Below are 25,275 nucleotides of genomic sequence, written 5' to 3'. Positions count from 1 at the left end.
CGGGTCCCTCTACTCAAGTCCAGGGAAGCCGCGGCTTTGGACAGAACCATTCTCAGGAGATGGAAGAGGAGAGAAATCCATCACCGTGAACTCGATCTCACGGAATGAGCGAGGCACTGGTTCATCTCTTTCTTTCTTCTTCTTCTATTTACTTCCTATTCCGTCACCACTGGCTGCTTTCTTGCATGATCCTGAGTCCTCGGCACCACTAATTGATCAACAGTCACCCCTAGACCCACGCGTGGTACAGCCCAGTGGCGCCCGCTCCGAGCACAGGTTATAAAGGCTCGGCTGCGGCAGCGGACTGCGGAGTCAAGATGCGCCCGAAGGAGCAGGTGCCCAGCAGTGCGGGAGACGGGACAGGGTCGGGGGACCCAGCAGCAGGCACCCCCACGACCCAGCCTGCAGCGGGTCCTGCTCCAGAGCCCTCGGCGGAGCCCAAACCTGCTCCGACGCAGGGAACCGGATCCAGACAGAAATCAGGATCCCGAACCAAGACAGGAAGCTTTTGTCGGTCCATGATCATTGGCAATTCAGACGCACCGTGGACCCGCTACGTATTCCAGGGGCCTTACGGTCCCCGGGCCACTGGCCTGGGCACTGGAAAGGCCGAGGGAATCTGGAAGACACCAGCCGCGTACATCGGCCGGAGGCCCGGCGTGTCCGGCCCTGAGCGCGCGGCGTTTATTCGAGAGCTGCAGGAAGGTAAACTGAGTCTCGGGGATCCCGCACTGGGCACTATTAGGGTATCTCCAGGTAGGAGGGGGCTCACCGTCTCAGGCGCCCCGCCCCCTCGTGGCTCTCAGTTCCACCTTTCCACCACCCCCGCGATGCCTGCGGTGCCTGTTTGGTTTCCCTTTCCCCATCTTTCCCCCCGCCCCCTTTCCGGTTCCCCAATAATTGTGGGTGCGTCAGGTCCAGAGCTCTCTCGCGCTCCCCGCCCCCCTCTTCGCGCCTGTTGCTGTGGCAGATCTGCGCACTCTCAGTGCCCCCTCCCCTTCTACCGCAGTGCCAGCAGAGGGGCGGGGGCTGCGGGTGAGCTACTGGGTGCGCTTTGAGCCTGCGCTAGCCCGCAGGACCAGCCAGCGTGGGTGGGTGGAGGGGGGGCAGCCTTTGACCACTACTTGGCCGCAGGGATCTTGGTCTCGCTTTTCCGAAGCTGGAATGAAGCGGGAGGAGTAGGCGGGGCATTGGGCTTTCTGTCCCTCCTCTTCTGGGCGGGGGCAATTTTAGGTTCAGGCGCCCGCTTCTGGGTGATGAAGTCTACTTGGCCCTCCTGTCACATGTAACAGGTTTAGGATGGGTGACTGCATCGGTTTATATGATCGAGGGGGCTCCAGTGAGCTGGCTAAGCTGCCGATTGGATCAGGCATGATGAGTCCAGAATTTCCCCTGACTTCTTACCTCGAGGGACCCAGAGACCCAGGGGTCTTGGGAGTCCAGTTCCTGAGCCCGGAGGATGTTTTTGCGCTTACAGCACCCAGGTCCCTCCTGAGAAAGCAGGAGTGAGGAGATACGGTGCTGTGGAGAGGGTGTTAGGGCCAGATGGAGCACAGTCTCACAACCTTTGTTGTGAGGGTACAGTGGGTTGTGGACAGCCTCTGCTCCTTTCTCTGATCGGCTCTCGGGCCTTTCCTCCTGCAGCGCTGTGTCCTAATCCACCACCCACCAAGAAGATCACTGAAGACGATATCAAAGTGATGCTGTATTTGCTGGAAGAGGTGGGTACTGCCTTCCTCACGCAGGCCAGCCCTCTTTTTAATTCTGCCCTTACAGGACTTAGGGCTTTTGTCTATTTTCTGCTTGCCTGGGGGTCAACTTGAGGGCCCCGTTCCTGGAAGGCAAGTAGATTTTAGAGAACCAATCTGGGCTGACCTTATCTTTTTTCTCGTGATGAGAAGCTGAGTCGGAGCCTAGGGTTGGTTAATAGTCTTTGGTTTAGTACTTGGACGACTGGGTACTGGAAACGTTCTTCTTGTGGCCTAGCCCTGGTTTCTACCTCCCGTGGTCCCAGAAACTGGGGAGGAATTGGAATGGTTGGCTCTTCTTTTGCAGAAAGAACGGGACCTGAACACAGCCGCTCGAATCGGCCAGTCCCTGGTGAAACAGAACAGCGTCTTGATGGAGGAGAACAATAAGCTGGAAATGATGCTGGGCTCAGCTAGGGAGGAGGTATCTGGGTTCCTAAGGACCAAGGAGAGTGCCCCCAAACTAGCACCTGTTCCGCTCCTTTGTGCTTATCTTTCTGCCGGCTTCTCTCTCCTGCCCTAGATTTTACATCTCCGGAAACAGGTGAACCTTCGAGATGACCTCCTTCAGCTCTACTCGGACTCTGATGATGATGATGATGATGATGATGAAGAAGAGGAAGAAGAGGAAGAGGGTGAAGAGGAGGAACGAGAAGGACAGAGGGATCAAGATCAGCAGCATGACCATCCCTATGGGGCCCCTAAGCCGTATGTATTCGACCTTTGTGCCTGGATCACCCCTTCTCTGAGCCTCAGTTGCTCATTTGTAAATGGGCACGGGCAGTTAGCCTGCTGACATTGTCACTGCTGGGGAAGCCTTGGGGACTGGGATCCTCCATCCCTTCCAGTCTGACTCTCATCGTCCCCAACCCTTGACAGACCCCCTAAGGCCGAGACAGTACACCGCTGCCCACAGCTGGAAGCTCTGCAAAAGAAGCTGAGGCTGCTGGAGGAAGAGAATGACCACCTGCGAGAGGAGGTGGGGATAGGGCAGCAGCAGCAGGAGGGCGTGCCCTTGGGGATGGTGACAGCCTTTACCTCTTCCTTTTTCCCTTCCTCCAGGCCTCCCACCTTGACAACCTGGAAGACGAAGAGCAGATGCTCATTCTGGAATGCGTGGAGCAGTTTTGTACGTGACAGACACTGTAATTTGGAGTAGGGCCCTGTCCCAAGAGATGATAGGAAGAACTCAGAGTTTGGAGACTGGAGTTCTGAGCTGAGGTCCTGGCTCTGAGACTTCCAGCCGTGTTAGCACAGACAAATTCCTTGGCTTCTCTGTTCCTTCATCTTTAGAAGGAGGACTGATAACCAGGGCCTGCTCCCCATCGTCTCGGGGTTTATTATGAGGGTCAGGAGAAGGAAGCGCCATTGTTGAGCATGATGATGCACACTTGTAATCTCAGCACTGGGGGTGGGGGTGGGTAGTCAGGTGTTGAAGACTGGAGAGAGAGGGATGGGTGGGGAGAGCACATGCTGGGGAAGTGCTTTGTGCAAAGCCTAGAGCCATAGAGGTCATTAAAGTCCATCTGTTTTTTGGGACAGTGCAAGCTGGGAGGGGGGAGAGGACAGTGAGGAGGGAGGCAGGAACTGCCAGAATCTGGGTGTTTAGGGCTGGGGAAGTTCACAGTCACACACTGGGTCTGGCCTGTGCCTAGCAACCAACTTGGCTTTGTCAGTCCCTGAGGGCCTCAAGCCTATCTGCTGAGATGCAGATTCGCAGGGATAGCATTTAGCTTATACTCTTTCTGTATCTTATCTCTGTCCTTCCTTCCCCTGCAAGGCACAGCTGGCAAGTCTCAGTGTCTTTTAGCCCATGACACCTCATAATGAACACTGGGGTCTCGCTGCCCATCCAGGTCCTTTTTATTCCTACAGCCAGGATGAGTTTTCTGAAACCAAATCTGGCTCCATTACTAATGTGACAAAAGTTCCAAAATGGCTTCCTATGGGTCCAAGGATAACTGCAACTCCTCCCCTCACCTCTGTGATCTGGTGCCTGCTCACTGCCCCGCCCCACCCCCCACTGCCCATACTGTGCATCTTCCTTCTCTGTGTGGTGGGGCTTACATTGCCAGTGGCTCCTTCCAGAGTCCTTCCCAGGCTTTGCAGCACTGAGTTGGTCAGATGCTCCACCTGTGAGACCTTTCTTCTTCTCCTCCCCTGGCACTGGCTCCATCACGCCTTATACTATTGGGATTGAGAGTTCCCCTATGTCTACTGTACTGGAGCTCAGTGTGGACAGGGATCAGGTCTTACCAAAACATTCCCCAGGCCCCTGCTCCATGCAAATAAGTGATTCTTGGAAAAAGAAGACCTGGAGGGAGAATGCCAAAGCCCGGAGGGGTGGCGGGACCAAGACCCAGAGCCTCGGCTGATCTGTGCTTGTCCTATAGCTGAAGCCAGCCAGCAGATGGCAGAGCTATCGGAGGTGCTGGTGCTGAGGCTGGAAGGCTATGAGAGGCAGCAGAAGGAGATCACTCAGCTGCAGGCCGAGATCACCAAGCTACAACAGCGCTGTCAGTCTGTAAGCTGCTCTGCCAGGCCCAGAGCCCTTCCCTGTGTAGGCATCAGAGCTGGCAGAGATAATGGGAGAGCTATTCATCCTACCCAGCCACGTCCCTAACCAAGTCCACACAGAGAGAATCCTACACACTCCCTAAACCCGACTGCATGACCCACTCTTTATGACTCCCATTCCTTGGGACTTCCTAAAGGGACTGCCAGAGACTCTGATGAAGGAAGACTGTTGGGGTGGGAGGTACAGGAGTAGGAGGCCTTGGGGGGGGGGGGGGGGGGGGGGGGGGGGGGGGGGCTCTCACACTTCATGGTTTCTTCCAGTATGGAGCCCAGACAGAGAAACTGCAGCAGCAGCTGGCCTCAGAGAAAGGCATCCACTCAGAGGTGAGGTTCTAAGATTCCCTGGCTCAGATCTGGAAAGCAGGCCCTGGGGATTATTTGGCTGTCTAAGGAAGACAGGCAACTTGCAGGCAGAGCCTTACTGTCCGCCACCCTGACTGGCCCATGGCCCAGCAGATATTAGCTCATTTGAGGCCTGAATAGGGTAGAGATCAGGATCTTGTCCAGGATCACCCAGAATCTCACTGTTTGGGTCTGGAGCTGGGGTCTTTGCCTGTGCCTAAAGCAAGAGCAAGCAGAGTGCCTGACTGGATACCCCTGATCCTAGCAGAACCTGCGAGCTGGCTCCTACATGCAGGATTATGGGAGCAGGCCTCGTGAACGCCAGGAGGATGGGAAGAGCCATCGTCAGCGCTCCTCAATGCCTACAGGCTCTGTCACCCACTATGGATACAGTGTGCCTCTGGTGAGGGTGCTCTTTTACCTCGGTGTGCCCTGTGTTTCAGCCTTGCTGGCTGATTTCTGGCCTCAGATTTTTTTTTTTCTGTGAGTGTGGGGGTGGAATGTCTCCCCTCTTTCCTGCAGGATGCACTTCCGAGTTTCCCAGAGACACTGGCTGAGGAGCTCCGAACATCACTGAGGAAGTTCATCACTGACCCTGCGTATTTCATGGAGAGGTGTGTGATTGGGATCCTCAGGCTTGTGTAGTTCAGCCATCCTCACTTTGGTCCACCCAGTGCCAACTACCTTCTCTCTGAGTAGGGCATGGTTGATCCTAATGTTCTGACCTCCATTGCTTTTCCTGGCATCCTTCCTGCCTCTTTATCCTACCTCATTCACCCTGCCTAGATCTGTGGACTCTGCATGGGGATTGGCCATTTCTACCTGAGACTTTTCCTTCCTTCCTTCCTTCCTTCCTTCCTTCCTTCCTTCCTTCCTTCCTTCCTTCCTTCCTTCCTCCTCCTCCTCCTCCTCCTCCTCCTCCTCCTCCTCCTTCTCCTCCTCCTTCTTTTTTTGAGACAGGGTTTCTCTGTATAACCCTGGCTGTCCTGAAACACACTCTGTAGACCAGGCTCTGGCCCCGAACTTAGAGATCTGCCTGCCTCTGCCGTCGTAGGGCTGGTGCCACCATGCCTGGCTCCCTGTGACTTTTCAATACGCCCCCAGGGAGCTTGCAGTTTGAGCTTCCTCAGTACACTCAAGGTCCTGTTCTCTGATGGTTGGTGGGGGGAGATATGAAACCTGGGGTGACCCGACTAAGGGCTCCCTGTCATCTCTCTTCACATTTCAGCAGCCAGACAACCACTTGTTGCTGGTTCTGTGACTGGAAAACTCTGAGAAATCTGTGTTCTTGGGGGATACTCATTTGCTCGTTGTTTTGGGAATGGCTGTGCCCTCTCCATTCAGATCTTGCCTCCCCCATGGCTGTTTGTTAACCTATTCCATGTGGATGGAGACAAGACTTTTATTTTCTTCACCTGACTATGATCTGAGAGGTGAAGAGCCCAGCTGTTAGGAACACCCGGGACCCAATCCCAGTTTGGTTCCTTTGTGCCCTTTGGGCAAGTCATCTGACCCATCTAAGCCTTCCTATAATGGACTTATTCCTATGGCAACCGGCTCTGGGATGAAATATCCCAGTTGCTCTTCTCTAGACTGGAGGGTGGGAAGTGGAGAAGAAGGAACCCCTTCGGTATTGATAAGCCTCATTCCTCCTACTAGGGGCCTGGGCTGCGTTTGGAAGCCTTGAAGATGACTCTCTGTCCCCTCACTCCTAGCTGGGACAGCTGTGGGGGGTGGGGTGGGGACTGTCAGGGTCTGTGGAATAAGTGCCTGGAGTGGCACGTGTGGAAAGACCTCACTGTCTCCTTGCCTAGACGTGACACTCACTGCAGGGAGGAGCGAAAGAAGGAACAGAGGGTGATGCCACCCCCACCGGCTCAAGATCTCAAGCCCCCTGAAGATTTTGAGGCTCCAGAGGAGCTGGTTCCTGAGGAGGAGCTGGGGGCCATAGAAGAGGTGGGGACGGCTGAGGATGGGCTGGCAGAAGAGGCAGAGCAGGCATCTGAGGAGACCGAGGCCTGGGAGGAGGTGGAACCGGAGGTGGACGAGGCTACAAGGATGAATGTGGTGGTCTCTGCCCTGGAGGCCAGTGGCCTGGGCCCTTCACACCTGGACATGAAGTACGTCCTCCAACAACTGTCCAACTGGCAGGACGCCCATTCTAAGCGGCAGCAGAAGCAGAAGGTGGTCCCGAAAGGTGAGTGTTCCCGCAGAGGACACCCTCCTGCCAGTGGGACAAGCTTTCGGTCATCAAGATCATCAACCCTATGAGAGGTGAGAGTAGGTGAGATAGCCCAAGTGCTTGTTTACCTCAACTTGGTCCCACTCAGTGTGCTGATTTGCATGGACGTTGCATACGATTTACATACTATTTACATAGTTGCCTCCAGTCCCCCTAGGCTAGAAAGGCTGCCTCCATGTTTATTTATGCAAAATTTGCTTACACATCCAGCTGTCCAACCACCTTCTTCCTGGGGTGGGAGGGGGGCTGAACTGGGAATCAGGGTTGGGCTATACACCCTTTTGTACCTCAACTTTCTATCTCTGCCCTATCCCTCATCCCTAATTCCTCTACCCCCCCCCCAAGACTCCCCAACCCCTCAGCAGCAAACAAACATGGGGGGCGGGACCGTGGAGCAGGAGCAGCCCAGAGTGCAGACCCAGGACTCTCAGAGGCTGGAGGAGGACAGGGCCACTCACTCTCCCAGTGCCAGGGAGGAAGAGGGGCCTTCTGGGGCCACCTAGGCCTGGATCGAAGGCCTCTGCCAGCAAGGGCCACAGTTGGACTATTCCCCCGGGTGAGTGTGGGGCTCCTGCAGGGTGGTAGGGGTGGGCCAGGGTCTCCTCTGACTCTCTAGAAACCCCAGCTTTGGGGAGTTACGTGCTCTGAGGGCAGGCCCTTCAGGCTCTCCCAGTGAGGAGCTGTCCATGAAATCGGATGATTTAGCATTGGATCTTTTTTTGTGTTAGCTCCTTTCGTCTTCATGGCCCTGTGGGTGGGTAGATGTGATTGTGCACCATTTATTAGAAGAGGAACCTGAAGTTCAGAGATCTGAGATGACTTGGCCAAGGTCATACAGCTAGGAGCAGATCTGAGCTGGTGTCTATGAGTACTGAACCCCTGGCCTGGTCTCACTGCTGTCCACACCTCCTGCTCCCATCCTTGCGCTCCACCTGAAGTTTTGGCAGCCTCCTTCAGTCGTTCTGATGCCCCCCTTCCCCTCCCTTTTTTTGGCACCAGTGGGTGGAACATCACTGGCTGCAGCCCAGTAAGATCTTGAAGGTTGTAAAGCTGAGACCACGGGAGACCTGAGTAAGGGCCGGTCGTGGTTTTCTTCTGACAGGGCCGACTGGGTTTGAGGGTGGTCTGGCTCCTGGTTCACATCCATCCCCTTCTCTTCCTGGCTTTGCTGTTTTCCCAGCAGCCTGAAGAAGCCCCACAGACAGCTTGAGACCCCTCCTTCTGCTGCCTAGCCAAGTCCCACCCCTCCTTTTCTCTGAAATAGATTAACCCCACCCCCACCCCAGTGTCTGTCCTTCCTCCTCTTGTAGGACAGGCTGAAAGAACCCAGGTCCCTCATTCTGAAACTGGGGCCAAAGCTCTGGCTGCTGGAGCCCAAGGGTGGAAGCAACCTGTGGGCAGATTGGCTGGCTCCCAGACCCAGCTCTGAGATGGGTGTGAGTGGGCATGTCCCCAGGGTAGGCAGTTACTGGGGGAATCCTCTCTATCTCTTGAACCTCTCACATTAAAGGGACTTCCCCAGTCCTGGTTGGCTTTTGGAACCTGGTCCTTTGCGCTGTTCCTTTACCCTTCTCCATTTCTACTACTGTGTGTATCGTACAGTGTATCTGAGTGAGGGTTGTGTCCCTCTGCCCAGTGCTGTCTCTGTCTCCTGTGGCCTGTGAGTTTCCTTCTAGAGTTCTACCCTTTTCCGCATCTGTGCTCGCACAGAGCTGTGGCCTCAGCGCCTGCCCTGCTTCTGCAGCACTTCATAGTCTTGTAGCCTTTGTACTGATGTGTGTGCCAACGTGGGAAATAAAGAACTTGTGAGATATCTGCCCTGACTCAGTTGCATTCCTTAGGGTGATGTGTGTGTGTGTGTGTGTGTGTGTGTGTGTGTATGTGTGCGCATGCGTATGAGTGTGTGTGTGTGTGGAGCATGTGTATGAGTGTGTGTGAGCATGTGTATGAGTGTGCGTGAGCGTGTGTATGAGTGTGCGTGAGCATGTATATGAGTGTGTGTGTATGTGTGAGTGTGTGTGTATGTGTACTGTTTGGGAACAGAGCTGCAGAGAGAAGATAGATTGATATTGGATGACATGCCAATGACTTTGCATTAAGTATAAATGCCTGTGACCCATGACTCGGAGGTGCCAGCTGATGCTCTGTGCATTTGAAGGTGGTAAAATGGAGACTCAGACTGGTTCAGTGATCCAGGGGTCTAGGAGCTGGTGGTGGTACTGAGTTTGAACCCAGCCAGGTCTTTGAAGCTTAACAAGGCTGTCTTTCCTGAACCTATCTGCCAAGAGGTCTCTATGTCTGTGCTCTAGTTAAACAGATGAAGTGTGTGTGTGTGTTGGGGGGCGGGGGGAGTTGCCATCTGGCTTAGGTCAAACCCCCTAAACCTGGAATAAGTAGGTCATCTTGGAGACACCCCAGGAAATAGTCTTAGGGAGTGGCTAAGAAACAGGAAGCTAATGTAGAGAGGTTTGAAGCAGGGAGGCTCAATGGTCCTCCAGCTACACTGAACTTTTAACTGATGAGCCTCTGGGGGATGATTCTTCATCTTTAGAACATGATAATCTACTCTCTAGGAAATGAAGACCAGCAAAGACCAGTGAAACATTGCAAGAGCATCCTTTCATTATCTGTGCAGGTCTACTTACACACTTCCAAACATCTCAAACCCTCGCAAGTATCTGCTTCAGCCAGACATCCTCTCATGTGTCTGTTTCAGCAAAACACCCTCTCGCAAGACAGCTTCCAGGAAAACATCCCATGACGCAACTGAGTTTCCAAAGATACCAGGAATTTCCACTTCAGTAACCTCTGATAGTCACTAACTTTTTCTTTGGCCTGTAGATAGGAGGACTCGAACATGGCCAAGAAGCAGCTGTGGTGCTAGGATAGACCCAGAGCCTCACACATGCTTACAAAGAGCCTAACCATGGAGATACACCCCCTAGTCCTGTGGTTGGGTTCAGGGTAGAAGCCAAGAAAACTCACTTCAGATATGGAAGCTTAAAAATGAGAGCTTTGAGCTGGGCAGAGGTGGCGTATGCCTTTAATCCCAGCACTTGGGAGGCAGAGGCAGGCAGATTTCTGAGTTCGAGGCCAGCCTGGTCTACAGAGTGAGTTCCAGGACAGCCAGGGATATACAGAGAAACCCTGTCTTGAAAAAAGCAAAAAAACAAACAAAAAAATGAGAGCTTTATTTTCTGAGCGTTCAGGGAGGTGGCCAGCTGAGGATCTGAACTGTATCCCAGAGGGGAAGCTGCATTGCATTTTTAAAGAATGGGAACACAAAGCCAGTGGGGGAAATTGGGGAGAGCTGCAGGGTTATCCAATTGTGTTTTGACAATATGGGTTAAGCAAGGCAGTACTTGTTGGAGTCTGGGGCGCATCCAGGAAGCCTGACTTCAAGGTCCCTTTTTTGTTGTTGTTGTTTTGGTTTGTTTTTTTGTTTTTGTTTTTTCGAGACAGGGTTTCTCTGTGTAGCCCTGGGTGTCCTGGAACTCACTCTGTAGACCAGACTGGCCTCGAACTTAGAAATCCACCTGCCTCTGCCTCCCAAGTGCTGGGATTAAAGGCATGTGCCACCACCGCCCGGCTGGCTTCAAGGTCCTTAATGCATTCTCCTAGACGTTATGTGTGGAGCTCAGAGTGATAAGGGGACAAAGGAGTGAGTGAGCTGCATGTAGTTAACTAGGGCAGAACAGGCAATTGGTTATATATTATTATAACTTACGCGTGTCAGTTTAGATAACAGCAATTTCTATATTCTTTACTGGCTAACAGACAAAACATTTGGAGAAGTGAGACAGGCATCTGTTCCTAGGCCTGGGAACATGAACTTGTTTGACCCTGCCAACAAGATGGAGAAGTTGCCTCTGAGATGTCTGGACTCAGACAACTGTTAATAACAGAAGCTGTTCAGCTATAGGGAAGTCCCTGGCTTCCCTAGGGCCTGAGACCTTGAATTTAATTTCTGAAAATGAAATGGTAGTACTTAGAATAAGTTTCTTTTGCTTGTTCTCAACATTGTACTTTTATTTTTATTTAATTTTTTTTTGAACAGTCAGGCTAGGCTCAAACTCCATATATAGTCAAGTATGACTTTCAACTTTTGATCCTCCTGCCTCTATCTTCCCAGTGATGGGATTATAAGTGTACACCACTATGTCCATTTTATGGGTTGGTGGGGACTGAAGCCAGGGCTCTGTGCATATTAGATAAGCACTCTGAGGACTAAGCTATATTGCCCCACTCCAGCTAACTTTTCCTAAGGAAAAATGTGACACAATTCCAGACAAGGGGCAAAGTGACAATACCACTAAAGTCCAATTTGGTGAACCCATGGGCTTATGGGGGTTATTTACAAGAGTTTAGGTTAGGGGCTACTTATAGGAGCAGGAGGACTGAAAACCCACCCAGGTATGATGATGACTCATGAGAACTGGAACCCTGAAATTCACTGAACAACTTGGAGGCAGCTCAACAGGTCAGAGCTGTCTTCCAGGCAGCTTAGCAGGACAGCCGCTTCCACCCTCAGCTGGTCTGTGTCTTCTTAGAGGTCCTTACTGGTTAGAGGGGCCTTGTGCATCTGGTCAGATCCAGGATCTTCCTGAGGCTTATCAGTTGTTTACTTCCGAAGTCTTCTTGTTTGCTTTTTATTTTATTTTTTTTAAAAGATTTATTTATTTATTTATTTATTTATTTATTTATTTATTTTGGTTTTTCGAGACAGGGTTTCTCTGTATAACCCTGGCTGTCCTGGAACTCACTCTATAGACCAGGCTGGCCTCGAACTCAGAAATCTGCCTGCCTCTGCCTCCCAAGTGCTGGGGTTAAAAGCATGTGCCACCACTGCCCTGCTTATTTATTTTATGTATATGAGCACACTGTCACTGTCTTCACACACATCAGAAATGGGCATCGGATCCCATTTGTGAGCCACCATATGGTTGATGGGAATTGAACTCAGGACCTCTAGAAGAACAGCCAATACTGTTAATCACTGATCCATCTTTCCAGTTCTATTTGTTTGTTTTTTGAGAGAGGATTTCTTTATGTAGCCCTGGCTGTCCTGGAACTTGCTCTGTAGACCAGGCTGGCCTCAAACTCACAAAGATTCTCCTGCCTCTGCCTCCCAAGTGCTGGGATTAAAGCTGTGTGCCACCACTGCCCATTGACATCCCAAGCCTTCTGTTTCTCTCCAGGATGGGATATATCAACTCTGAGGAAATCATTATACTACAGGTCCATGATGACCTCTATAACTACCACCATGGCCTTGATCACTCTACCCATGGATCCAAGGCACAATGATTGAGCTGATAGAAACTGGCTGCTCTCCCTCAGATCCTATCCACAGAAAAGTGTTCAGTGGCTTTCTGCAGCAACACTCTTGGATGTACACTGATGTGGGTCATAGACAGCTGTGTGATCTGTATTCCCTCTCTAAATCCATCCGCCTGTCTCTTCCTCAAGAAGTCTGTGTCTCTGACTTCCTTCTTTTTTAGGGAATGGAGTCTCGATATGTAGTCTAGGCTGACATTGACTTGTCAATGTCATGTTCTTGTCTCAGCCTTGTCAGGCCAGAATAGTGAGTGAACTATATATATATGTGTGTGTGTATATATATATATATATATGTATATATATGTATATATATGTATATATGTACATATATATGTACATATATGTATATATATACATGTGTATATGTGTGTATACACATATATGTGTATGTATATATATACATATACATATATACGTATATGTGTGTATATATCTATCTATATACACATATGTGTATATCTATCTCTATCTCTATCTCTATCTCTATATCTATATCTATATCTATATCTATATCTATATAAAAGTTGAGAGCAAGTTTCAGAACAGCCAGGGCTACTACACAGAGAAACCCTGTCCTGAAAAACAAAAATAAAACAAATGTCAAAAAGACTTATTTTTCTTTTAAGACTGTATTTTGCTTGTGTAATGCATGTGCCTGGTCCCTGAAGAGACCAGAAGAAGTCATTGGATCCCTGGGAACAAGAGTTCCAGACAGTTATGAGCTTCCATGTGGGTGCTGGGAATAGAACCAGTTAAGAGCCAGTGCTCTTAACTTCAGAGCCATCTCCCAGCCTACTCAGCTTTTCCTTTTGCGTTAGGACCTCATTTGACATTGAACTCATTATGTAACAGTGGTGGTTCTGAACTCCTCATTCTTCTGATGCCATCTTGCAGGCACTAGAATTCCTGGCTTTATGAACTGTTCTTACAGTCAAATGTGGTGGTCCATGCCTATCCTGCTAGAATTACAGCACTCGGGAGGATGGGGTTGGAGGATCATCTTGAGTTTGAGGCTAACCTGGTCTACTTAGTTGGCTACAGAGTTCGACCCTGTCTCAAAAAGAGAGAGAGAGAGAGAGAGAGAGAGAGAGAGAGAGAGAGAGAGAGAGAGAGAGGAAGAAAAAGAAAACAAAGAGCCTAGGGTGTAGCTACCAGGAAGCCCCCAGGCTGACCTTGAACTTTCAACCCTCACAATTTACCAACTGCTGTGATTAGAGACACCTGCCATCAGTGACTGTCGAATTCTTAGATATCTGAGAATCTCCCTTCCTCCCTTGACTTTTTGTCTCTTAGCTTGCTAAGCCTAAACTATTTTCTATTTCGCCCTATAAGAAAGAGCTTAGCAGGTGTAGGGGCACGTCTTTCCCTGTATGTCTCCTCTCAGGATTGTGCAGACAGTCTGACGTCCCTGTCTACCACAAGTACTTTGACACTGGTTTGAAACATGTCCTGTTTGAACGTGTACTGTGGTCTGTTGTGGCTGGAGGAGAACTCTTCCTGATCCCTTTTCCCAGCAGATGGAAAAAGCATTTCATAAGCCGGCATGTATCAGAGGTTGTGATGCTCTAGTGATGTCAGCATGTCTTTCTGTATTCTGGACTGCTTTTGCTGATGTTTGCGGTAGTTCCCAGGACCCAGGCCTGGGCTGTATAGTAGGGCACTTCACTTCTGTCTCTCTTAAGTCATTTTGCTTTGTTTTGTTTTGCTTTTCAAGACAGGGTTTCTCTGTGTAGCCCTGGCTGTACTGGAACTTGCTTTGTAGACCAGGCTGACCTTGAACTCAGAGATTCGCGTGTGCCTCTGTCTCCCACCAACACCAACACTGGACTTCCTTTAAGTCTTTAAGAATGAGTCTCTAATAAAAAAATAAATAAATAAAATGAAATAAAAAAATAAATAAAAAAGAATGAATCTCTGCTATTTCACATGACGTGTGATATTGTGAGCAATAGGGTGACTTCAGGGGCTCGCACTTCCCACCATAATGATTCTTATTCCTCACCCCAGGGAATTAAGATGGAGGCTCTGCCAGCCCTCATGTTTATTTATCCAAATTATACATTCCTAGACTAAGAAATTATAAGGTCTGCCTAAGGACTCACTGCACGTGTGGTGAGACACTTGTGTGGGGCTCCACAGGCTTCTCTGTGCCGCCTCTCTAACTCTGACACCATGGCCTTCTGGGTCTTTGGGGTGAGTGTTGGCTCAGGCCCTGTGTTCAATAGCTTAGCTTGTGAACCCTACATGGGGCTCTTTCCCCAGTATGCACCCACCCTGATCAATGGCTGTTTTGGAAACTCAAGTGGATTTGGAAGCCAGGCAAAGGATTACGGTTTTCCATTTCAGCAGCTGGCATCAGCCTTTGGCTCCTCTGCTCTTCATCTCTGGTTTATTGAATTGCCATAGTAGAAGCTGCCCCAGTCAAGCCTGCAGTGAGGAACCCCTGCTTGCCTCCTTTGGTTTAGCTTTTCTCTGACAATAAAGTCTACCTTGCTGGAGATGGGAATACTATTGCTTCATATCCAATTTGGTACTCTTGCCATCCCTACAGCACCAGCTAGGCCAGGTCTGTAATAGCAGCTCCTCCATTAACCATGGCCTAGATCTTCGAAGATTTTTTAATGTATTTTATATGTATGAGGGTTTGATCTATACACATGTAAGGATACCATGTACATGAGTGGTGCCACCAGAAATCAGAAGAGAGTGTTAGATCCCCTGGAACTGCAGTTACAGATAGTTATGAGCCAGGATGTGGGTCTTGGGAATCGAACCCAGGTTCTCTGGAAGAACAGTCTGTACTCTTATGTGTTGAGAAGGTCTTACTCTATAGCCTAGGCTGGTCTTGAATTAAGGGCAATTTTCCTGCCTCTTGTTCTGGAGTGTTGAGATTGCAGGTGTGAGCCACCATGCCCAGTAACTCCTCTCCAATTTCTGTGCAGATCTAATCCCCAGTAGCTCAGAATGGGGCTTTTTTGTTATTTTGTTTTGTTTTGTTTTTGTTTTTACGATACAGGGTTTCTCTGTGTAGCCCTGGCTGCCCTGGAACTCACTCTGTAGACCAGGCTGGCCTCGAACTCAGAAATCCGCCTGCCTCTCCTCCCAAGTACTGGGATTAAAGGCGTGCGCCACCACTGCCCGGCAGCACTCTCCAGTCATTGATCATCATATAGGATCAAAGATCAATGCAGATGTAATTAATTACAATGAAGTCATTAGGGTGTGTACTGTAATCTGTGTGACTGGTATCCTTAGTAAACATTAACAAACACTACACACACACACACACACACACACACACACACACACACACTCGAGAGAGGAGAGAGAGAGAGAACACTATATATGGATAACGGTAGAGACTCAGAAGCTGAACATTGCCAAAGGCTGCCAGCAAGCCATCAGACATTGGCAGAAAGACAGGTTCTCCCTCACCACTGTTAGATGGAACCAACTCTTCCAACATGTGGGTCTCAGACCTACGGTTCTCCAGACCTTTGGGACAGTACATGGGCTTTCAGGCATCCTGTGTGGTGCTTTGTTAAGGCAAACCAAGAGGGGACAGCTTCTCAGAGGTGCTTCACTTCCCTCTCCATAGCACTTCTATGTTCCTAGCAGAGCACTCCACACCCTGGTGGATTCCCTTTGACTCACACAGTAATTCTCTTTTATCGTGCCCACCTCTGAGCCTTTCGACCCCTTCCTAAAACTTCACGGAGACAATTTGATATCTTCAGTGGAGTTCCTCTACAGCACTGTTTTGTACAAGCTGCAAGAAGCTTGCTCATGGAAGACGTGAGTACTGGCTCCAGGCATCCTTGCAAAGATGGAATCTCAAGTCACATGAAGATGCTGCCCGGATCTTGAGCCCTCATCTGCTCTGCTTGCTTAGGTCTACAGCCTCAGAAATCCACCTACTGGTGCATCTCTCTAGTTTACTCAGATACTGCCAGATTTTGAAGTCAGGAGGCCTTACTCCCTTATCCAGGACTGTGCTTCCCCACACACTCGGGTTTGGTCTTAGTTTCTGGTTTAGAAGCCCTGAAGGAGGCAGGCTCAGACCTTGTGGAGACATCCTCTTCTGAAGAGTCTGCCTTTGGGAGGACTTCCCAAGGTCTCCAGTGCAAGGGAGCCTGCTCACCTCTAGCAGGGTAGAGGATCTTCTAGCTGGGAGGGTTTAGAGAAGGCTGGCAGCTCCAAGCTAGCCCTCCTGAAGTTTCACAGCTCCTCTCCCTCTCTTTCCCCAGGGACTTTAGTAGAGGAGACTCGCTTGGGTTCTTGTTTCCAGCCCATTGTGTTGCTTTGAAGCTAGTATTACAGGCATTTTATCTGAGGGTGGTCCCCAAGAACCACAGGAAGCCCAATAGGAGTATGGGGATTTGAGATTTGGAAGGGGAGAGGAAGCCAATAGAGAATATCACTTGAACCAGTTATTGCTGTGGAAACTGAAGAGCCCTGCTGGGGAAGTCTGGGAGACAGTAGGACATGCCTCAGAGTCTGTTCAAGGGGTGGGAAGCACTGAAACGGATCTTTCAACTCATCTCTGTCCAGTTTGGTCAAAACAATGGTCTATAGTCTGGTTCCTCTGAAAGGGCAGTAAGCACTCCTATCCTCTGGGTACCTTACCTGTCTTAGTCAGGGTTTCTATTCCTGAACAAAACATCATGACCAAGAAGCAAGTTGGGAAGGAAAGGATTTATTCAGCTTACACATCCACATTGCTGTTTATCACCAAAGGAAGTCAGGACTGGAACTCTCACAGGACAGGAACTTGGAGGCAGGAGCTGACGCAGAGACCATGGAGAGGTGCTGCTTACTGGATTGCTTTCCCCTGGTTTTCTCCTCAGCTTGCTTTCTTATAGAACCCAGGACTACCAGCCCAGGGATGGCATCACGCACAATGGGCTGAGCCCTCCCCTCTTGATCACTAATTGAGACAATGCCTTACAGCTGGATCTCCTGGAGGCATTTTCTCAAGAGAAGCTCCTTTCTCTGTGATAACTCCAGCTTGTGTCAGTTGACACACACAATCAGCCAGCACAGCACCCATCCCATGCTTAGTTTTCCATCTGGATGAGAAGGCAGATGTGAGCGGGCAAGAAACCAACTACACACATGAAATTTATTTGAAGGACGAGAAACAGAAAGGGCATGTCTGCCAGGGGCACCTCAAGAAGGAAGGGGAACCTGCCATGTTTGGGCAGAGAGATGAACATCCCACGAGCTGGAAACACCAAGGACAAAGGAGCAGGAAAGAGCATGATGTGTCTGTGTGAAGAAGGAAGGGGAAGGAAAAGACTAGAGTCCCCAGGGCTGGAGGAAGGCAGCTGAGCTAGCACAGGGCTTTAGAAAGGAGTCGTGGCCTCATGGTAAATGGGATGGGCAGTCTTGGGAGGTTTAAACCTTCCAATAGTGACACATTTTGACATATATATATCTGCATCTACACACATACACACACGCACACACACACACACACACACACACACACACACACACACGATATGTGTCTAGGTGCATGTGAGTGCAGACATCCAAGGAGGTGAGAAGAAAGTTGGATTCCCTCTAACTGAACTTATAGGCAGCTGTGAGCCACCCAGTATGGGTGGTGGGAACGGAACCAGAATCCTCTGAAAGAGCAGTAAGCTTAACTGCTTAAGCTCTGTCAATCCAGGCACAGCCAGGTAGATTCTTGATCAGGGCTACTCTCAGGTCTGCCTCTAAGGTGTATACTCAGCTCTCCCTCCTGCCTCAACCCCTCTCCACTCAAGCCCATGACGTGACTCAGGGATACATTGGAAGCTAGTTTATTTTTAATATGTTTGTAAGGACTGAGCTGGGGGTGGCTGGAGATGGTTGGGTTCTGGAAGAGTGTTGCTAGTTATATTGATCTTCTTCCTCAGCGCTGCGGCGGCCAAAGTCCATCCATCCATAGGCCTCTTCTTCTTCCTCCATTCGTGGCCTCTGCTTCTTGGACAGGTCTGAGGAGATGACAGGAGGTAAGAACAGAGAGAAGAAGGCTGAGTCTCAAGGAACGGTGGGGTCAGTATAGGGGAACCATGGTCAAATCTGGCTGGGCCAGCAGCTACTACTACCTGCTATGAAGTGTTGAGGACCCTGGGGCCCCAGCTGCCTTCGATGGTGAGAGGCTGGTCCCAGCTGGTGCTGTTCCAGGCCCCCATGGGTCCCTGGTCCAGAGGATGCATCCTGTAGCTGGGAGTGGGGCTTCCAAGAAGCTTCAGCGAGGGTAGCTAGAGCCAGCACTAAGACCAGCATGCACACACATAGTCGAGACATCGTGTCTGAGAAGGGAAGAGAGCTGGGTTTCAAGATGGGGCTATTCCATAGTCCCAGAGGTAAAGGTCTAGACCAGATGAGCTCTAAGCTGCCTGGCTACAGAAAGAGAGAGAGGGAAATAGAAGGGAAGAGGGAGAGGGAGAAGGAGAGGGAGAGGGAGAGACTGGGAGATAGGGAGGAAGAGCGATGGAGAGAGGGAGGGAGAGGAGAGAGAGAGGGAGAAGGAGAGGGAGAGGGAGAGAATGGGAGATAGGGAGGAAGAGTGATTGAGAGAGGGAGGGAGAGGAGAGAGAGAGAGGGAGAAGGAGAGAGAGAGGGAGAGAATGGGAGATAGGGAGGAAGAGTGATGGAGAGAGGGAGGGAGAGGGGAGAGAGAGAGAGAGAGAGAGAGAGAGAGAGAGACCCGGTTTCCATGCAATAAGGTATAAAGCAATAGAATTCCTCTGATGTCCATATGGGCACTGGCATTGCCACCCAAATGTGTGTGTGCATGCACACATACACAATTTCAAATGCAAAAAACCCTCAATGACCATTGAACAGTGTTTTCCAGACTGCTCCTAGATGAAGCTAGGCCCAGTGACTCTTAGGTGACTCTTAGAGCTTAAAGTAAAAATCTGAATAGCAAAAACAAAGACGCATGCACACTGAAGGGTGTTATAGATCATACACTGCCACTTGGAGACCACCAGCATGCCCATCAGGGGCTGGGCCTCATGGTTGCTAGGCAACCTTGGAGGAGAGGCTCCGCTGTACTTAGCTGATGAACAGCTTGCAACTGTACTTATGCAGTGAAGGAAAATAAATTAAGCCCGTCATTTGCAGCCAAGCAGGAGGGTGAATCAAATTTCAGGCTCTGTGAGTGCTAGGCAAACCTGGGCTAGAGTGATATCCGACCAAAAAGAAAGAATGAATGAAAAGGGGGAAAAATCACTGCTATGGAGAGCCATTCTGTCCAATATGAGGCATACAGCTTGATGAATATGGCAGTCAATAGCTATTTGTGTCTCCTTAAATTTGGATGAATTGCTATATAATTTTTCTACCTTTGAACTAGCCAGATGATAAGTACCCATGTGACTAAAGGCTGCTATATAGGAAAGTGTGAATTTAAAGCATTCTCGTTATCTCAGAACGTTCTTTTAGGTAGCACTGGCCTAGGAAAGGGCTTGAGATGGGATCCAGAGCTGTGGGTTCCAGTCTTAGTGCTGCCTATTAAAGTCTAGTAATAAGCAGCACTGAGACTGGGCCTAGGTTTTCTCATCTTAGCAATGGGGGACAAGCCCTCACTTGCTCACCTCCCTGGCTGGCAGGAGCCCCAGGATCATGGCTGGGCCCTAAGTGAAGCAGAAAGGCAGGTGGGAATCAGGGACAATAGTGTGGCCTTTGAGACTGAGTTCTACTCTAGGCTAAGCAAGGTGGCCCCATCTCTGGAGACACCATGGCCTGGAGCCTCTATAGAAAGGGGGCTTGTCAATTCTTGTCCCTGTTGTCTTCTCTTCCCTTCCCTTCCCTTCCCTTCCCTTCCCTTCCCTTCCCTTCCCTTCCCTTCCCTTCCCTTCCCAGTTTCTCACCCGCAGAGCTGGGGAATGGTTGGCTGTGGTGGCACTGGGTCAGCTCTGCTCTGCATTCTGCTCCAGGCTTGCCTTATAAAGCCCTCGAGGTTCCTCCTAAATCTTCCTTTCAGGTGAGGCCAGACTCCCCACAGCAAGAGAAATAGGCGTGGGGTGTAGGTACAACCTGTCACTCTGCCCCACCCTGTCACTGAGCAGTCGATCAATTAGTTATTCATTCAAATGGGGAAATGAGGAAAGGGAAGGGCTGAAATGGAGGGTACAGACAGGAGACAGACTCCCTGGGTTCCAGAGCAGCTCATTTTACTGTTACCCCTTGGGCCACAGGCTTCCTAGTCCTCTATTGGACAGCATCCCATGGGGAGGGGCAGAGATGAGAGGGAAGAGGAAGAATGATTGGGAACCAAATGACTTAAGATTCAGATGGTTGATGGACAGGTAGTGCGTGCATGTAGCGTGACCTATTGATCCCTGTCCCCTCCATTGGGCTTTGCAAACAGGATATGTTGTAGTTATCAGGAGCAATGGGCCATGGGCTGATGGGCTTGCTCTTTCTGTTGAGACTGTCATGTTGGTTGCCTTGGAACCCTTTTATGCTTCGGTTACCATGGGAAACCCTCAGCATCTCCTGTCTATGCCCTCTCTGTTGGGCTGGATCTGCCCAACACTCTTGTACCCTCCCCCTGGGTTTGCGCCTAATCAGACATCTTGTCAGCCCCCTACCCAGACGGATCCAGCTCCTTGAGGGCCTTGTGTTTCAAGATTCTTCCATTTTGCTTTCAGGGGTAGGTTGTGATTTGCATAAAGAATTCATAACTGTACAACAAAAAATGACATCTTAAAATGGTTTGTGAACAAAGGCATTTTTTTCCAAAGAGGAATCAGGAAAGAAAAAAAAAAAGATACATTCCTTGGTTTATTTGATAAACTCCTGCCTGAATGTGGTTTGCAAGGTTAGAACAATCTCTAGGCTGTTTTTTTTTTATTTTTTATTTTTTCATAACTGAGATGAGACATTTGCTCTCACTTATGCGTCACTGGGCCCCTCTTCCTGTCTCGAGGAGCTTTGATATCCCTTGGGTCTTGTATAAGGGCAGTGGTACCCACGCTCGCAGCCAGCCCTGCTGAGAATTAACAGGTGATGAAGGATGCAGGCTGCACTGTGACCATGGCAACCAGCACCCAAATGTTCTAGTGAATAACCACTCTAATCCAGAGCAGGACACGGTGACTCAGCAGAGGAAATAAGAAAAAGAAGAAGAAGAAGAAGAAGAAGAAGAAGAAGAAGAAGAAGAAGAAGAAGAAGAAGAAGAAGAAGAAGAGGCAAAAATGCAGTACAGGCATTGACAGTAATTAATTGAATCACAAAAAATCTCAGAGATAGAAGGTATTGGAAGAGCTTGGGAGGAAGGACAGGGTGAGAGCAGCTCTTCTCATGTCAGGGGGGTGGTGGAGAGGCTGGTGTTGCTATGGTAACAGGAAATTACAAGCTTTTCAGAGAGCTAGGTTGATTTCTGCCTGTGGATCAGGTTATGCCCGCTGGCTGTTCTTCCCCAAGCTAGGATGGCAATTATTATAAACAGCAGCCTGCCTTCTATTCAGCAGTGGTGGCTGTCATTGTAGGCACTGCAAAGTGCATATGACAAGGGCCCTCTTCAGAGATGAGAGGCATAGCCCTCTCCCTCAGGAGCTCGTGCTGCATAGTGTGCTCATGAAGGCCAGCGGTTTGATAAAAGGGGAGCTTTGCTGGCTCTCCCCATTTCTAGTCGTTGAGACACTTTCTCCTCCAAACATGTCGGGGGAAATGACTTGAGGGTGGGTCTTGGGATGGTGGAAATTTAATACATTTTGCACTTTTCTTCCTTTGCCTACACTGGACCTCAGTTAGCCTTCTCTGTGAAATGGGATTCATTTATACCTGCCTCACAGGACAGGGGTGGAGGGGGACGGGAGAAACTTGGCACATCTGGATAATTCCCTTCAAAGCATCACTTTGTGACCCCAAGATTCTCTGTCCTTCAAGAGCAAGCCCCCATTTAGTCACCACTGGAAGAGGCAGCAAAAAAAACGAAGGGCAACTTGTGGGAGTCAGTTCTCTCCTTCTATCATGTGAGTCTTGGGGCTTTAACTCAGGTAGTAAGGACTGGCTGGCAGCAACCACCTTAACCCTCGTGCTAGCCCATGGGAAATGTTCTTGACTTTTCAAATATTTTAAATCTGTCGGGGAATGTAGCTCAGTAGTAGCATGCTTGCACAGCATGCACCGCCCCCTCCCCCGGGTTTATCCCTAGCACCACAAAAACAGAACCGACCCACCCAAACTCAAATGTCTCTCATTATGGAGCACTAGCTTAGAGTGAGGGTCAGGGTTAACGAGGCCACCTCTGGGATAAGAAATGAGTATGTACAGTATTGTCATTGCCTGGGTGAGTTGAGAGCCAGCCCACTGGTCCAAAACCAGCCATCATTTTCAGGGTACGCCATTAGGGTGACTGTTCCCGGGAGACAGGATTCCAGTTGCAACCCCCGCAAGCCTGCTTTGCTCCTGCCCACCCACACAACCCGAACCATTATTGATGAGCGAAAACCGCTGTCACACAGGCCAGTGCCTCAGCTCCCTAATTGGTTCTTAATAGCGGGGGGGGGAAAAAGGGAGCGGTTGGCAGTGACTCAGCCTCTCCAGGCGACCGGGGCTTGGAGGGCGGGATGGGACTAAGGGGCCACCCATGAGGAGTTCATGTCTATGTGGGCATCTTAACCTCTGTATGGGAGTGGAGGGGCACAGGGATGGCAGCCCGGACATTGCTCTCGGGCAGAGTTAGGGATGCCTACCTTCCTGTCCACTCTCAGAAGCCCAGCAGCCTACAGAGAAGGCATGGATACCCCCATCCCTTTCTTAGCCTCTCCTGGCCTCCCCTCTCCTTCCCGCCTCCTCCCCTTCTCCCCACCCACGTCTCTTAGGTGTGCTTCTCCTGCAAGGCTTCACATTTTTGTTGCTTGGGGAAATTGTCAAACCAGATCCTAGGGGTGAGGCCAGACACAGGTACAGGGGTCTGCATGCAGGAGGAGCATCTGTTTTAGAGATGGAACTCAGCAAAGGATACTTTGGAACTCCAGGCTCAGTCCTGTGGCATATCCATGGTTGTCCTTTCATCCCTGGCTACCCGAATCTGAGGATGCTGAAACGCCTTGTCTAAAATGGTGCAGTGTTTATCTTTACTTGGAACACATCCTGGCATATGCCTTATTTTTCTTTTATTATTTTTGTTTGTTTGTTTGTTTCTTTTTTTGTTTGTTTTGTTTTTTTGAGACAGGGTTTCTCTGTATAGCTCTGGCTGTCCTGGAACTCACTCTGTAGACCAGGCTGGCCTTGAACTCAGAAATCCACCTGCCTTTGCCTCCCAAGTGCTGGGATTAAAGGCATGCACCACCACCACCCGGCTCTTTTTTTTTTCTTTTTCTTTTAAGATTTATTTTATCTATGTGAATACACTGTAGCTGTCTTCAGACACACCAGAAGAGGGCATCAGATCTCATTAACAAATGGTTGTGAGCCACCATGTGGTTGCTGGGACCTCTGGAAGAGCAGTCAGTGTTCATAACCACCGAGCCATTTCTCCAGCCCTTATTTTTGTTTGTTAAATTACTTTTTCTCCAAAATCATCTTTTGCTACATTTTTGAAAAAAAAAATTTTTTTTTTGTTTGCTATGTATGTGGTGACCAGCCATGCATCCCTGCAGTGTGAGAGTGGAGGTCAAAGGGTAACTTGCAGGAGTCACCTCTCTCCTTTCTCTTTTTAGGTCCTGGGGATTAAGTTCAGGTCATCAGGCTTGGCAACAAGCGTCTTTAACTACTGAGCCTTGGAAAGTTATTTATGTATTGTTAGGTATATGACTGTTTTGCCTCCATGCATAGCTGTGTACCACCTGGGTGCCTGGTGCCTTGGTGGCCAGGAGAAGGTATCACATGTTCTCAAGTTGGAGTTACAGCTATGAACTGCCATGGGGTGCCGGGGAACAAACCTGGGGCCTCTGAGGAACATCCAGCACTCTTAACTGTTGAGCCATCTCTCTAGGCCCAGACTCTCTGTTTTGTTTTGAGATAGGGTCTCACTGTGTAACCCTGGCTGTCCAGGAATTTGCTACGTACATCAGGCTGCCCTCAACCTTCTGAGCACCAATATTAAAGACATGGACCACCACACTCTTCCTATGAGACAGGGTTTTATGTAGCTCAGGCTAGTCTCAAACTCTCTATTTAGATGGAAATGACCTTGAACTCCTGACCTTTTTGCCTGAAGTGCTGGGATTAAGGGTGGGGTCTCCCATGTCCAGTTTTGCTGTATAGTACTTCTTTAGCTCTAGTACTTTACACAGGTAATCAAGGCTGTTTGAGAGATTGAGGACTGCCTGGGCTACCTATCAAGGTTCTGTTTTCACCCCCAACCCCTGTCTCTCTCTGTGTTTTGTTTTTGTTTTTTTGAGACAGCGTCTCGTTACGTAGCTCTGGCTGTCTCTAATTCACAGAGCCTGCTCATTGTCTCCCAAGTACTGGGATTAAAGGCATGCATCACTATGCCCAGTGCAAGATCCCATCCTTCAGAAAGGTGTGTGTAGGGGAGTGGAGGAGAAATGGCTCAGTGTTTAAGATCACTACTTTTGCCAAGGATCTGAGTTGGATTTCTGCATGCATGACTGGCAGCACTTGGAATCCAACCACCTCTAGCCTCGGTGGCCACCTGCAATCATACACATGCTGTGCTCCCCACCTACATATAATAAAAACAAAACAAAACAAAACAAAAAATTCAAACATAAAAGAAAAACAGAGGGCAAGCCAGCCGTGGTGGCTTAGTCCCAGCACTGAGTAGGTAGAGGCAGGTGGATCTCTGTGATTTTAAAGCCAGACTGGTCTACAGAGCAAGTTCTCAGACAGCCAGGGGCACACAGAGAAATTGTCCCAGCCCCCACCCCACATACACAAAAAAGTCATAGTAAAAATTTTTATTTTTCAGTGGGGCATGGTGGCACACACATTTTATTCTAGCACTCAGGAGGCAGAGGCAGCAAGAACTCTATGAGTTCTGGGCCAGCCTGGTCTGTACAAGGAATCATTGTCTCAAAGAAAATAATTTTAATGCATAAATGGGAAAAC

The 25,275-nt window shown here is 49.7% G+C and overlaps 2 protein-coding genes across 5 annotated transcripts; one reads left to right on the top strand and one right to left on the bottom strand.

Moving 5' to 3' along the window:
• Window positions 1–8,725, top strand: Hap1 (huntingtin associated protein 1). Of its 3 annotated transcripts, XR_004113532.1 has the most exons (13): window positions 1–705; window positions 1,645–1,721; window positions 2,056–2,172; window positions 2,272–2,456; window positions 2,628–2,727; window positions 2,811–2,877; window positions 4,142–4,272; window positions 4,587–4,649; window positions 4,933–5,070; window positions 5,190–5,281; window positions 6,482–6,864; window positions 7,255–7,465; window positions 7,638–8,725. XR_004113532.1 is itself a non-coding variant. In XM_031353611.1 (12 exons), exons 1-12 carry the CDS (start codon window positions 318–320, stop codon window positions 7,410–7,412), a joined length of 1,899 nt encoding a protein of 632 aa, XP_031209471.1. In that variant the 5' UTR covers window positions 1–317; the 3' UTR covers window positions 7,413–8,725. The 3 variants fall into 3 exon arrangements, 2 of the variants coding, with proteins under 2 accessions (XP_031209471.1, XP_031209472.1); XM_031353611.1 differs by having other exon boundaries at window positions 7,255–8,725; XM_031353612.1 differs by having other exon boundaries at window positions 3–705; window positions 4,936–5,070; window positions 7,255–8,725.
• A 9,077-nt stretch (window positions 8,726–17,802) lies between these two features.
• Gast (gastrin) lies at window positions 17,803–20,403 on the bottom strand. Of its 2 annotated transcripts, none has more exons than XM_031352784.1 (3): window positions 20,121–20,403; window positions 18,345–18,551; window positions 17,803–18,230 (listed from the first exon to the last, which is right to left on the bottom strand). In XM_031352784.1, exons 2-3 carry the CDS (start codon window positions 18,544–18,546, stop codon window positions 18,127–18,129), a joined length of 306 nt encoding a protein of 101 aa, XP_031208644.1. In that variant the 5' UTR covers window positions 18,547–18,551; window positions 20,121–20,403; the 3' UTR covers window positions 17,803–18,126. The 2 variants fall into 2 exon arrangements, with proteins under 2 accessions (XP_031208644.1, XP_031208645.1); XM_031352785.1 differs by lacking the exon at window positions 20,121–20,403 and adding an exon at window positions 19,080–19,208.
• Window positions 20,404–25,275: the final 4,872 nt, after the last annotated feature.

This window comes from Mastomys coucha, unplaced genomic scaffold (assembly GCF_008632895.1).
Source record: "Mastomys coucha isolate ucsf_1 unplaced genomic scaffold, UCSF_Mcou_1 pScaffold5, whole genome shotgun sequence".
NCBI classification, from domain to species: Eukaryota; Metazoa; Chordata; class Mammalia; order Rodentia; family Muridae; genus Mastomys; species Mastomys coucha.
This window is presented reverse-complemented; position numbering and strand designations above follow the sequence as displayed.

What these genes read in the sequence shown, in the direction of transcription:
- Hap1 (XM_031353611.1), top strand. Translation starts at nt 318, where the DNA reads ATGCGCCCGAAGGAGCAGGTGCCCAGCAGTGCGGGAGACGGGACAGGG. An exon ending in CCCTATGGGGCCCCTAAGCC is followed by an intron (nt 2,457 to 2,627) that starts GTATGTATTCGA and finishes AACCCTTGACAG; the next exon opens with ACCCCCTAAGGCCGAGACAG. An exon ending in ATGACCACCTGCGAGAGGAG is followed by an intron (nt 2,728 to 2,810) that starts GTGGGGATAGGG and finishes CCCTTCCTCCAG; the next exon opens with GCCTCCCACCTTGACAACCT.
- Gast (XM_031352784.1), bottom strand. Translation starts at nt 18,546, where the DNA reads ATGTCTCGACTATGTGTGTGCATGCTGGTCTTAGTGCTGGCTCTAGCT. An exon ending in TCCTCAACACTTCATAGCAG is followed by an intron (nt 18,231 to 18,344) that starts GTAGTAGTAGCT and finishes TCATCTCCTCAG; the next exon opens with ACCTGTCCAAGAAGCAGAGG.